Here is a 12,424-nt window from a genome sequence, read left to right as displayed (position 1 = left end):
TCTGATTTTCTAATTAATCGTGTCCAACAAATGGGCGGGAATTTTAAAGGGAAAATGAGTATTTTTCAATACTGTTAATAAATCCAATTGGCTATTAACAATAAATTAACATAATGTGGGCTAAAAATCAATTCCTTATATCCGGGTGGTCATATACCTTAATAACTCATAAAAATAAGACTGGCTATTTTAAAACTTAGGATAGATGCGATTTGTCGCATTAATTTTTTTAAAAAAAAAAGATATAGACACGACTTGAAATAAATGAGGCAAACATACTGTTTACTTGATTTTGAAATTTTCAAATAGACGCTATAAAGCGACTTGAAATTTTCATAAAATAGACATGACTTTTGCGTAAGTTCTCGAGTAAAATTAATAAAAAAAATGGAAAAAAAACTAGTTGCGTATGGAATTCCAGAAACTTTGTGCCATTAACCATACCGTGGCCTCTCGTTTTTTTTTTTTTTTTTTCCTAGGAAATGGCATCTCACACCTCTACAAAATAAATACTATATGAAACGCCATTAACCATACCGTGGCCTCTCGTTTTCTTTTTCTTTTTGTGCTTTGCTACAAATAAAGGATGGTATAATGCATTCTTCATGCCACATGCGCCAACTTTTATTCGTAATTGTACTTGTATATACTATATAGTACCCAATTTCCAGACATTCCACACAAATGGTTTTCCTCAGGCAGCCAAAAAAAATGTATGTTAAAGTTACGTTGCAACTTCCCAGCATATAAAAAAAATTACGGAGTCGGGAGCCAAGAGCACTAAAACAAGAGAAATTTGTGGGTGTAGGGCCACTCTAAAAACAAATGGATATCAGCCCAATGGTGAAATGAAAGCAGACCATTTCGACATCAACAATAATTACACCAAAATAATATGGGCTTTCAACCGCTTCGAATAAAATAAAATAAATCTTGGAAGTCTCCGTTGCTCTGTTTCTCACAGGCAGTGAGCGATGGATATGGCGGCGAAACCGAGCTCCGACGGCGAAGATCTCCGGCCAAAAGTCCTCGTGCTAAACGACTCGCTCACCTTGAAACTCTTCCCGACCATCATCTCTGACAAATTCCGTCTCCTCACCTCCACCGATCCAGACGCCAGATCCGCCACAGCCTTGCTCGGAAACAACGCCACCACCGTCGACGCAGATCTGTTCCGGCGCTTCCCGGCGCTACGGATCTTCGCAACCTCCGCAACCGGAGTCGAACGCGTTGACCTCGCGGAGTGTCGCCGGAGAGGCGTGGCAGTGGTCAACGCTGGAGATTCGTTCGCCCCGGACGTGGCTGACCACGCGGTTGGGTTACTGATCGACGTGGCAAGAAGAGTCTCGGCGTCGGACAGGTACGTCAGAGCAGGCCTGTGGAGATCCAAAGGAAATTTTGAAGCACTCGGTTTCCAGGTAAAATGGAATTATATTCTCCTTAGTTAGCACTTCAAATTGGGATTCCAAACTCAAAAGTGAGATTTCAGTTGCGAGGCAAGCGAGTCGGGATCGTGGGATTGGGCAACATCGGATCAGCCGTGGCGAGGAGACTCGAGGCGTTCGGGTGCGAGATCTCCTACAATTCGAGGAAACCTAAGCCCTGTTTTCCGTCGTACCGGTTCTTCTCCAGCGCCAGAGAGCTGGCCGCGAACTCCGACGCGCTGCTTCTGTGCTGCAGCCTGACGGAGGAGACGCGCCACGTGGCGGACGGAGAGCTGTTGGCGGCGCTGGGGAAGCGTGGGGTGATCGTGAACATCGGCCGCGGCGGCCTGGTGGACGAGAAGGAGCTCGTCAGGCGTCTGGTCGCCGGCGAGCTCGGCGGCGCCGGTCTGGACGTGTTCGAGGACGAGCCCAATGTCCCGAAGGAGCTCTTTGGGCTGAACAACGTTGTTCTGTCGCCGCATACCGCCGTTTTTACGCCCGAGTCCTTTCGCGCCACCGCTGAGTTGTTGGTTTCCAATCTGGAGGCCTTTTTCGCCGACAAGCCCTTGCTCACCCCTGTCTGATTATTACCAATAAATCTCCTCGATAATAAATCAAATAAATGCTCAGTGCATGCAAATCATATGATTTGGCATGACATGACTAATGAATTAAAAAGAGAGACTTTCATCACTTCTGCTGCATTGAAATAAATTTAGAATCTCTTATCATTGATAATGTTGTTCGAGGAGGAAAATCTTTCAACCAAACAAATTTAGAATCTCTTATCATTCATAATGTCTAGGAAAGATGGAAAGAGCAAGAGTGGTCAATTCATGACGAGTCATATTGACCTTTTCGTAGATGGAAGATAATTTTACTCCCGAAAAGACAAATAATAAACTAAATACATGAGACAAAATAGTTACAAACTCGTTAACGAAATTAGAGTGTTTCTCTCAAGTTTGGACTATCGTTTTGCGGTCTATCGTTTTTTTAAGAAATTCGGCGGAACTAATGAAGAAGACGGAATGCAGAAGATTTGAGTTCATAGAAAAACCTAAATTACAGGTGCGACTTTGTCGCACCTGAAGGATCTTTCCGATGCGATTAGTCGCACCCGATAACTTATCGGGTGCAAATAGTCGCATCAGATGATATCTAAAAAAAATTAAATCAGAATGCCACATCATAACTGAATGAAAAAATGAGGGGGAGAATTGGCACACTTAAAATTTTAAACAACCAGGTGCAAAGTTGCACCTGGAAGTTTTTTAACTATCTGGTGCGAAAAGTTGAACCTGATACTCAAAGAAAAAACAATTTAACCAAAATTTTTTGGACTTCTGGTGCAACTAGTCGCACCCGAAAGTCATTTAGATGCGACTTTTAGGTGCGACTAGTCGCATCTGATAGTCATGTGCATCAGAAAACTTTGTAGTGATGTCTCATCTCGTCCCGTACTTTTGTAGGATAACTCGTACATTTCTTGACATTTTTATTCGGATCGTTCCCACTTAAGTGAAACTTCATCCGCATTTTTATTCGGATTTGTTGCAGCTGGTGTACAATGCTTATGAACTTCTTCGTCGCTCATATTTCGATATACATGCATATTGAATTCAAAATTTCAATCAATATCAAACAATTTCATTTCAATTACTTTCAGTTCCAATATTTTAATTTCAATATTTCAATAAATTTCATTTCAATCATCCAGTTCGTTTACAAACACCTTCGTCGGAAAAACATAATTGAAAAACTCACACGATCACAATCCCTAGATTTCTACCATTCATTTCAATTTCATTCAATTTCATTTCAATCATTAATTTCAATCAATTTCCTTTCAATCAATTTTATTTAGATTACGAACACCTTCGTCGGAAAAACGAACTTGAAAAACTGACACAATAACAATTCCAAGAATTCTATATATTTTTTAATCATAAACTTACTTGAACAACAAAAAAACAGAAAAAATATCGCCGGAAAAAGTGGTGGTTCGCCATAAAATGTGGTGGCTCACTGGAAATCTCGGTAGTTCGCCGGAAGTCTAAAAAAAATTATATATCATAGATCATCGCAATACAAACAACTTTAATGAACGACATTATATTAACAAAAATCAAATTATAGACCAAAAATCAGGTACTACATAATTTGGGTTTCAAAAAGATAAATCGGCTAGAAGTTCGCCGAAAATCTCCAATCGCTGCCGATATTTTGTGGATATCAGTCAGAGCTTGTCCGAAAGTCGTCGACAGAGGCGAAAGTCGTCGAAACTTGCCGAAACAGGGTCGTCTTCTGTTGTCAATGGTTCCCACAAGAAGACTTGTAATCTTTATATTGTACATTTGATGTAATAAAGTCTCATGAACACTCTTGCTTGTAATTGCTTATTCATTAATAAACAGTTGAAACGTTCATTCATTCATCCTTCTGTTTGAAGCTTTATGATAAAACATTAGTCTTTAGTCCATAAACAAACTAAACAACATACAAAGAGACCAATGTAGATTTGCATGAACAAACTCTTCGTAGTTTGCTTAAAACGATATATTCGCAATCGAATGGTCAAAGGACTATTGACCTCAGTATAATTGTTAGGAGAATCTATGATGTCTGGTTATGGGGCATTGAGACTTGGAGACTCTATAGTTCTTCTAGGTATCTTCCGAAGGTACTGAATTGACCAGTGCACTTCTAGAGACAAAATAAAAAAAAACCATTTAACCTCTTATGTCTCGAAGTCACTACGTATGAATTGCATCGTGCTTACCTTAATCCTGAAATGAGACATGCCATTTCACAGCTTACGTATTCTCATTTGAGAAAGTCAGAGTTCGGACTCACTATGTGATTCCGAACAAGGCCTATTGGTGAAATACTAAGTTGTGAGAATGTCATGAGTAACTTTGTGAAGTTCTCATAGATATGGAATTCACGTACAAGATTGCTGAAATGCAATGTATATCACCTCATGCTTTGTTCCTTGGAGTGTGAATAAATGAACTAGCCAGTGTCCAAATTGAATCTTGACTCTTTTGGATGAAACAATGTGACTTGTTAGCTCCTCGTCAATACATTGTTTCTAACTTATTCACAAGCGACAAAGGAGTTGAGGAAATAACAGCTAGAAGGGTAAAATGGTAATTTTGTAAATCCCGACTAGCTGATGATATTCATGAAGGGTAAACATAAATAATATTCAGTGGATCCGCTCATCATAATTTGTTTGAATTCTTGAGTAGAAAATAAATTCATTTGAACCGAGAGATTTTCAGTGTCAACTCTTTAGTGGAGTCAGTTGACATTAAGCTAAACTTAGAAAAGGTTTGTGAACTTTTGAGTCCAAGTATTTAGCTCAACCTTTGTTCATTTGGATCCATGAGGTCACTGTCACAAATCACATCGAGTAGGAATAGTTAAACTGGAAGCTAAGTCAAAACAAAAACGAGACAAGTTTTTTGAAAATTGTCAACATGGTATTTTTGTCTTTTGAGACATAGGATGAAATGAATGTCAATAAATTTTTTGACAAGGTCATTTGATGACTCAATATCACTCGGCCATGACTTGATCATTGGGCCTTGTGGATTAATTTCATTTCATAAGAATTTTATTGAAAATTCTTAATGGGACTTTTTCATGTTGTCATGAACAAATGGAAAAGCTTCTAGAAGCCCTTTCTAGAAGGCCATAGGCGCCCAACATACCCAAAGAAAGAGAGAATATTTTGTGCATAAATGTATCAAGATACTTGCCAAAAGAAAAAGAGGAAAAAAATTTCCTAAAAGAGGAAAGAGGGTAATCGGCCAAGTAGAGTCAAGGCAAGGCAATGAAAAAAAAATGAAACAAATCCAAGCCTTCTAGAAGGCAGCCTTGGCCGAGTGAATCAAAGGGGAAATGGGCAATATTTGCTCATGAATATGTGATATTCTATAGAAGAGGAAACTACCTTATTGAAGGTGATACCTCTCCTATAAATAGGAGCCCTATTCTTCACATTTCATTCATCCAAAGTTTTAGAGATTGAGAGCTTCTCTCTCAAGACTTGGCCGCCCCTCTCCTCTCTCTCTCTCTCTATTCAATTTCGTTTTTATTGTTTTGGCACCTAGGTCCTCATTTGACCTAGTGTTTAGCTCTGCGACTTCAAGACTCGTTCTTAAGCCGTAGTGTTTAAATGTGCCCACACACTAATTCCTTTTCTCTCGAGTGATTTAGTGATAGAAACTTTCTTGGTTGCTCGACTTGCCGAGGAAACGAAGAGAGACGTGCTGCGAGGGAGACGAACGTTGCAACCTTTTTCCAAAAGCTTCTCAACGTTCAAGCGTCTAAAAAGGTTAGTAAACTTCTATGCTCATATTAGTTTTTATTTACATGTGCTTGCTCTTTGTCTAGGTTAGTAAAAACTGTTTTACTTGAAATAGAAAATTTTTAAAATTCCGCCGCTTACCGAAGCGTTAAACTTTTTCTTAAACCCTAGATCAATTCCAACAAATGGTATCAGAGCTATGGTCAAAGATATGCATGTACATGTATTTAAAAATATGAGCTTGAAAATCGTTTTCGAAAGTTTACTAATTTTGTGAAAAGTTAGAATTGTTTTCTTAGATTTTTTTTAATTTATTGCATTTGCCTTTAAATTAAAAATCATGTTGATTTTCTATGAGTTTTAGATGATATTAAAACACATTAGAATCAGTTCTAAAAGTTTTTAATTTTTTATATTAAAAAACATGTTTTTAAGTTTGAGATTTTTTCGAGTAAAATTTTGTGACTAGTTTTCTTGTCTTACTAGTTTCTTATTTTTACTTGAATCGTTTTATGCTTATTGTTATTTCTTTTATACCATGTTATTACCTTGCTAATAAAACACAAATAAAAGATTTAACAACCTCCTAAAACGTTCCGTTACACTCGATTCTTTTTCGCACCTAAAAAGACCGAACTTTAATTATTTCTTTTCCTTCGAGCTGGACTAAAACCCGCAGTAAAAGTGGCAGAACTCTCATCTCAGGAATCTAAATTTAATGATTCTTGAATCAAATTAAAGCTCTGTCTGTCCTCTTTCCAATGCCAATGGTTTTAGGTCAAAAGGACATCGGAGTCGCCAGTTATGGCGATTTTACTCCAAGGTGCGCGGCTGTTCCGAAAGTCCAGTTTTTTAGAAATCCGGATTTTCAGCCCAACTACCATGAGTTATAGAACTCTAATGAGAAAAATTTCTTGAACAAAAATGTTTTTTTTATAAGATTATAAACATAATGTGAAAGATTAAATTTTTTTTTATTTTTGACAATTTAATTGAAATTGAATTTTACAAAACTAGTTTGAAATTTTGAAAAACCGTGTTCGTTTTCAAACTTGAAAATATTTTGTCATCCAAATCAAATAAGTTTTCAAAATGTTTTCAAAACTATATCTATATAACATATGTTCAAAATCTATATGCTCTTGAAAATTTGAGTGGGAGGTCTCCTTGTAGACAAGCCGAAAAATAAAAAGATGTGTAATCTCAAACTTTCAAGTGTTCAAGTGAGTTGAAGTTCACACTTCCCTCATGCACTTTCCCGAAATAGAAAATAGGAAAAGATCCAAGTATGTCCCTTGTGCCTTTATGCACTAACACTGCTCTGAACATGAATATCTAGGATTCTTTTCTAGTTGTCCGCTCTATCGCTCTATAACTAATAAAACCGTTTCCGAACTTATAAGAGTCGATGTACCAACTCCAAAAACTAAGTGGGAGGGTTATATTTGTTGTTTGTGACCCACGATCCCCAACACTAATGAAAAGTGCAATTGTCGCTAGACTAAGAGTCACCCTCGTGGCCCTCTCTTAAATGAGAGTACTCAAGGGCGCTTTGCACTAATCATTGCTCAATGAGCTAAGTCCGAAAGTGAGACAATGAGACAAGACCTCCCCTCGGCGGATTGTTTTTTAAAGTCAATCTTTTGGACTAAGTGGTTGGTTACACACTTAGACTCAATCCCTAGTAATCCTCCCTCGAGGCTTTGCGAAAGGATGTGAGTGATCAAACCAATTTAAAAGGTGGCTGGTCAAAATTGGTGTATTGACATCTTGACTAAGCATTAATGATGTGTCATTTACTTATAAATGGAGATTTTTTGCGGCCTTCCCTCGCGGGAGTAAATTATCGTTTGGTTTATAACACCTTTGGACTTTATCAAGTCTTAATGAAACTTAAACCGTAAACCAAAGACTAATCATAAACTTGTTTCAACTTTTATAGGCAAAATGTCTCTCAACCCTCTCTCAACCATTCTTTCCTCAAACAAACTCGAAGGCGACAATTATGTCGACTGGAAATGTAACCTCCACATAGTCCTTACTCTCGACAAGCACAAATGGGTTCTCACCACCCCCTGTCCTCAAGCGAATGAAGATTCGACCCAAGAGGAAAAAGACGCCTTGGCGGCCTGGCTCCGATCCGATGAGATTGCGAGGTGCTATAATTTAGCATCTATGAACAATGTGTTGCAACAACAACATCGTGATATCGAGACTGCCGCCGACATGCTCTACAATCTCCACGAGATGTTTGGAGGGCAAGGACGTCAAGCTAGGCAACAAGCGGTCCGACAGTTTATGAACTGTCGTATGAAGGCTGGAACTCCCGTTAGAGACCATATGATGCTGATCATTAGTTATCTAAACGAAATGGAGATTCTTGGATCCGAAATTGATGGGGAGACTAAAATAGACATGATCTTGGAAACTCTCCCCGAATCTTTCGATACCTTCAAGCTGAACTACTCCATGAACAAGCTAGAGTACACTGTTACCGAGCTTATGAAGGAGCTTCACACCGCTGAGGGACTCACTAAGAAAAAGAGGGCTCTAGGAGAGGTACATGCTACTGCCTCCACCTCTGGATCTAAGAAGAGACCTCGCAAGGCCGAGAAGAAGAACCAACCTAAGGTTCAAAGGAAGAAGAAGGCGCCAAAGGCTCCAAAGGTGGACAAGTCTAACGACAAGTGCCACCACTGCAATGAGCCTGGTCACTGGCGAAGGAATTGTCCTGCCTACCTCAAGACCAAGGAAAAAGGTATTGTACTTATAACCGAAGCTTTTTTAGTAGCTGATAATGTATCATCGTGGATTATTGACTCCGCTGCACCTAACCATATTTGCTGCTCCTTAACTGGTTTTAGGAAAAGCAAACGCTTAGAGGATGACGACTTCTGCTTCAAGTGGGGTGATGGGAGCGTGGTGTCTGCGAAGGTTGTGGGATCCGTGATGCTATCTTTTGAAGATCGCACTTTAAATTTGAATAATGTTTATTATGTTCCTTTCTTTTGGAAAAACCTAATATCTGTTGCTCAACTCTTAGAGCAAGATTATTATTTAAAGTTTGTGAAGAATGGAATTCGTATTTCTTTTTCAAATTCTTTTGTCACTGATGCATGTATGAAGAATGATCTTTTTTATATTTATCCCACTCAACCTTTTATTTTAGACACCGAAATAGATAATGATCTAATTAGGGAGCCAAAGAGGATCAAACTTTCTGAATCCTCCGATCTAACAAAATCAACATACCTATGGCACTTAAGACTAGGTCAAATCAGTCTAGATAGGATTAAGAGACTTGTGAGGGACGGTCCACTCCAAGCCTCTGCAATAGGCTCACTACCTACTTGAGAATCCTGCATAGAAGGAAAAATGACTAAGCGACCTTTCTCTGATAAGGGTCGAAGAGCCACTGAGCTGCTGGAACTAGTACATTCTGATGTATGTGGTCCGCTCAGCCAACATGCACGTGGAGGATACGAATACTTCGTTACCTTCACTGATGATTACTCGCGATATGGTTTTGTCTATTTGCTCAAACACAAATCCGAGACTTTTAACGTATTTAAGGTCTTTAGGGCTTTAGTGGAAAAGCAAATTGGCAAAGTGATCAAAACCCTTCGATCTGATCGAGGTGGTGAGTATATGTCTGGAGAGTTCGATGACTTTTCTAAAAGAAGAAGGTATCGCTTCTCAGCTTACCGCACCTGGCACACCTCAACAAAACGGAGTGTCAGAGAGAAGAAACCGAACTCTTATGGAGATGGTTAGATCAATGATGAGTTACTCATCACTCCCTCTTTCCTTTTGGGGATATGCCCTCCAAACCGCCGCTTATATTCTGAACCAAGTTCCGTCCAAAATGGTTCCTGGTACTTCTTATGAACGATGGACTGGTCGTAAAGTAAATCTGGGTCACATCCGAATTTGGGGTTGCCCTGCACATGTGCTAAGGCAAAAGACTAGCAAGTTGGCTAGTAGGTCAGAATTGTGCTTGTTTGTGGGATATCCAAAGGAAACCAAAGGTTTTACTTTCTATAGTCCCGAGGACGATAATACTTTCGTTAGCACGAATGCTCGTTTCCTTGAGGAGGACTTTATGAAAGATGTAAAACCTAGAAGCAAAATTGTGCTTGAAGAAAAGTTGGGTGAGGAAGCTTCTACCTTATCTGTAAGAACTGTTCTTACCACAACTGAAACACAACCTAACTCATCAGAACCTCGTCAAGTAGTACTTCGACGTAGTGGGAGGGCTTCTCAAAAGCCTAACAGGTACATGTCTTATGGAGACTCTCTCGTAGCCGTCTCTGACATGGATGATCCTGTTTCCTATAGCCAAGCGATGGCTTGTTCTAAATCAAACCTTTGGCTTGACGCCATGAAAGTTGAGATGCACTCGATGTATGTCAACAAAGTCTGGAAACTTGTAGATCTTCTTGAAGGGATTAAACCCGTATGGTGTAAGTGGATATACAAGAAGAAAAGGGGTCCGGATGGGAACGTCGAGACGTTCAAAGCACAACTTGTGGCGAAGGGTCATACCCAACAAGAAGGGATTGACTATGAACAAACCTTCTTGCCAGTCGCGATGCTTAAATCCATCCACATACTCCTATCCATAGATGCGGCTCTCGACTATGAGATCTGGCAAATGGATGTCAAGACAGCCTTCCTGAATGGCAATCTTGACGAGCGCATTTACATGGCTCAGCCAGACGGTTTCGTGGAAGAAGGTCAAGAGACCAAGGTTTGTGAGTTGCTCATATCCATTTATGGACTAAAGCAAGCATCTAGGTCATGGAATATTAGATTCGATGAAACTGTGAAAAGCTTCGGCTTTGAACAGTCAATAGATGAGCCTTGTGTTTACAAGTTAATACACGAAGGCAAAGTTGTGTTTTTGGTACTGTATGTCGATGATATATTACTCATAGGTAATGACTTGGGTAAATTATCTGAGGTTAAGGTCTGGCTTGCAAAGCAATTCGATGTGAAGGATCTAGGAGAAGCCGCGTATAATCTGGGGATCCAAATCTTTCGAGATAGGAAAAACCGGACACTGTCGCTCTCTCAAGCATCTTATATTGATAAGGTGATGGATCGCTTTTCGATGCAAGACTCCAAGAAGGGCCAAATACCCTTTAGGCATGGAGTTTCACTCTCTAAGGACCAGTCTCCCAAGACCGTACAAGAGATTGAAGAAATGAGGAAGATTCCTTACGCCTCTACCGTAGGAAGCCTCATGTATGCTATGCTTTGCACTAGACCTGACATCTGTTTCGCCGTTGGCGTAGTTAGCCGTTTCCAATCCAACCGTGGACCCGAGCACTGGATTGCTGTTAAGCATGTTCTCAAGTATCTTCGAAGAACTAGGAACTTGATGCTTACATATTCAGGTACTGACCTGACTATGACGTGATATACCGACTCCGATTTTCAAGCGGATAAGGATTCCAGGAAATCTACTTCAGGATCTGTGTTCATCCTTAATGGTGGAGCTGTTGTGTGGAGAAGTATTAAGCAATCTTGCATTGCTGACTCCACAATGGAAACAGAATATGTGGCTGCTTATGAAGCATCCAAAGAGGCTGTATGGCTTAGAAAATTCCTTAAGTATTTGGAAATTGTTCCAAACGTCGACGAGCCCATGACCCTTTATTGTGATAATAGTGGGGCTGTCGCTAACTCAAAGGAACCTCGAAGCCATAAGCGCTCTAAGCATATTGAGAGGAAATACCATTTGATTCGAGAGATCGTGCAGCGCGGAGACGTGGAAGTGAAGAAGATCTCAACGGTGGACAACCTAGCAGATCCATTCACAAAGGCCCTAGCGAACAAGGTCTTCGACCAACATCCAGAGGGATTAGGCATGAAGGACTACACACATCTTCTTTGAGTCAAGTGGGAGTTTGTTGTCAATGGTGTCCACAAGAAGAGTTGTAATCTTTATATTGTAAATTTGATGTAATCAAGTCTCATGAAGACTCTTGCTTGTAATTGCTTATTGATTAATAAAAAGTTGAAACGTTCATTCATTCCTCCTTGTCTGTTTGAAGCTTTATGATAAAACATTAGTCTTTAGTCCATAAACAAACTCTTCGTAGTTTGCTTAAAACGATATATTCGCAATCTAAGGGTCAAAGGACTATTGACCTCAGTATGATTGTTAGGAGAATCTATGATGTGTGGTTATGGGGCATTGAGAGTTAGAGACTCTATAGTTCTTCTAGGTATCTTCCGAAGTTACTGAATTGACCAATGCACTTCTAGAGACAAAATAAGAACAAACCATTTAACCTCTTATGTCTCGAAGTCACTATGTATGGATTGCATCGCGCTTACCTTAATCCTGAAATGAGACATGTCATTTCACAGCTTACGTATTCTCATTTGAGAAAGTCAGAGTTCGGACTCACTGTGTGATGCATCGGAGGGTTCAGAGATAGGAGATTGATTTTAAAAAAACCAAAATAAAAGGTAACGTAACCGGATAGTCGAACTTGATCGTTGATTCGCTCACGAATAACCGATCGAAGAACCTTCCTTCGCCTATTGATTCGCTCGTGAATGCTAGACTCGGGGCATCCAATCACCGTTGGTTCGCGCACGAACACCGGTTTTCGGGCATCAACTCGGAGCTCGCTCACGACGCTCGGATTTGGGAGAAACACTCAAGTTT

The 12,424-nt window shown here is 39.8% G+C and overlaps 1 protein-coding gene across 1 annotated transcript; it reads left to right on the top strand.

Moving 5' to 3' along the window:
- The first annotated feature begins 817 nt into the window (after positions 1–817).
- On the top strand, positions 818–2,162 carry LOC149401819 (glyoxylate/hydroxypyruvate reductase HPR3-like). Its single transcript, XM_089613211.1, has 2 exons — positions 818–1,418; positions 1,490–2,162. Exons 1-2 carry the CDS (start codon positions 975–977, stop codon positions 2,006–2,008), a joined length of 963 nt encoding a protein of 320 aa, XP_089469337.1. The 5' UTR covers positions 818–974; the 3' UTR covers positions 2,009–2,162.
- The last annotated feature ends 10,262 nt before the right edge of the window (positions 2,163–12,424 follow it).

The sequence above is a fragment of the Urtica dioica genome, chromosome 4 (assembly GCF_054948205.1).
Source record: "Urtica dioica subsp. dioica isolate 48M chromosome 4, U.dioica_male_clone48M_v1_H2, whole genome shotgun sequence".
NCBI classification, from domain to species: Eukaryota; Viridiplantae; Streptophyta; class Magnoliopsida; order Rosales; family Urticaceae; genus Urtica; species Urtica dioica.
Note: the sequence above shows the minus strand (reverse complement) of the source record. Positions and strands in the feature narration are given on the sequence as shown.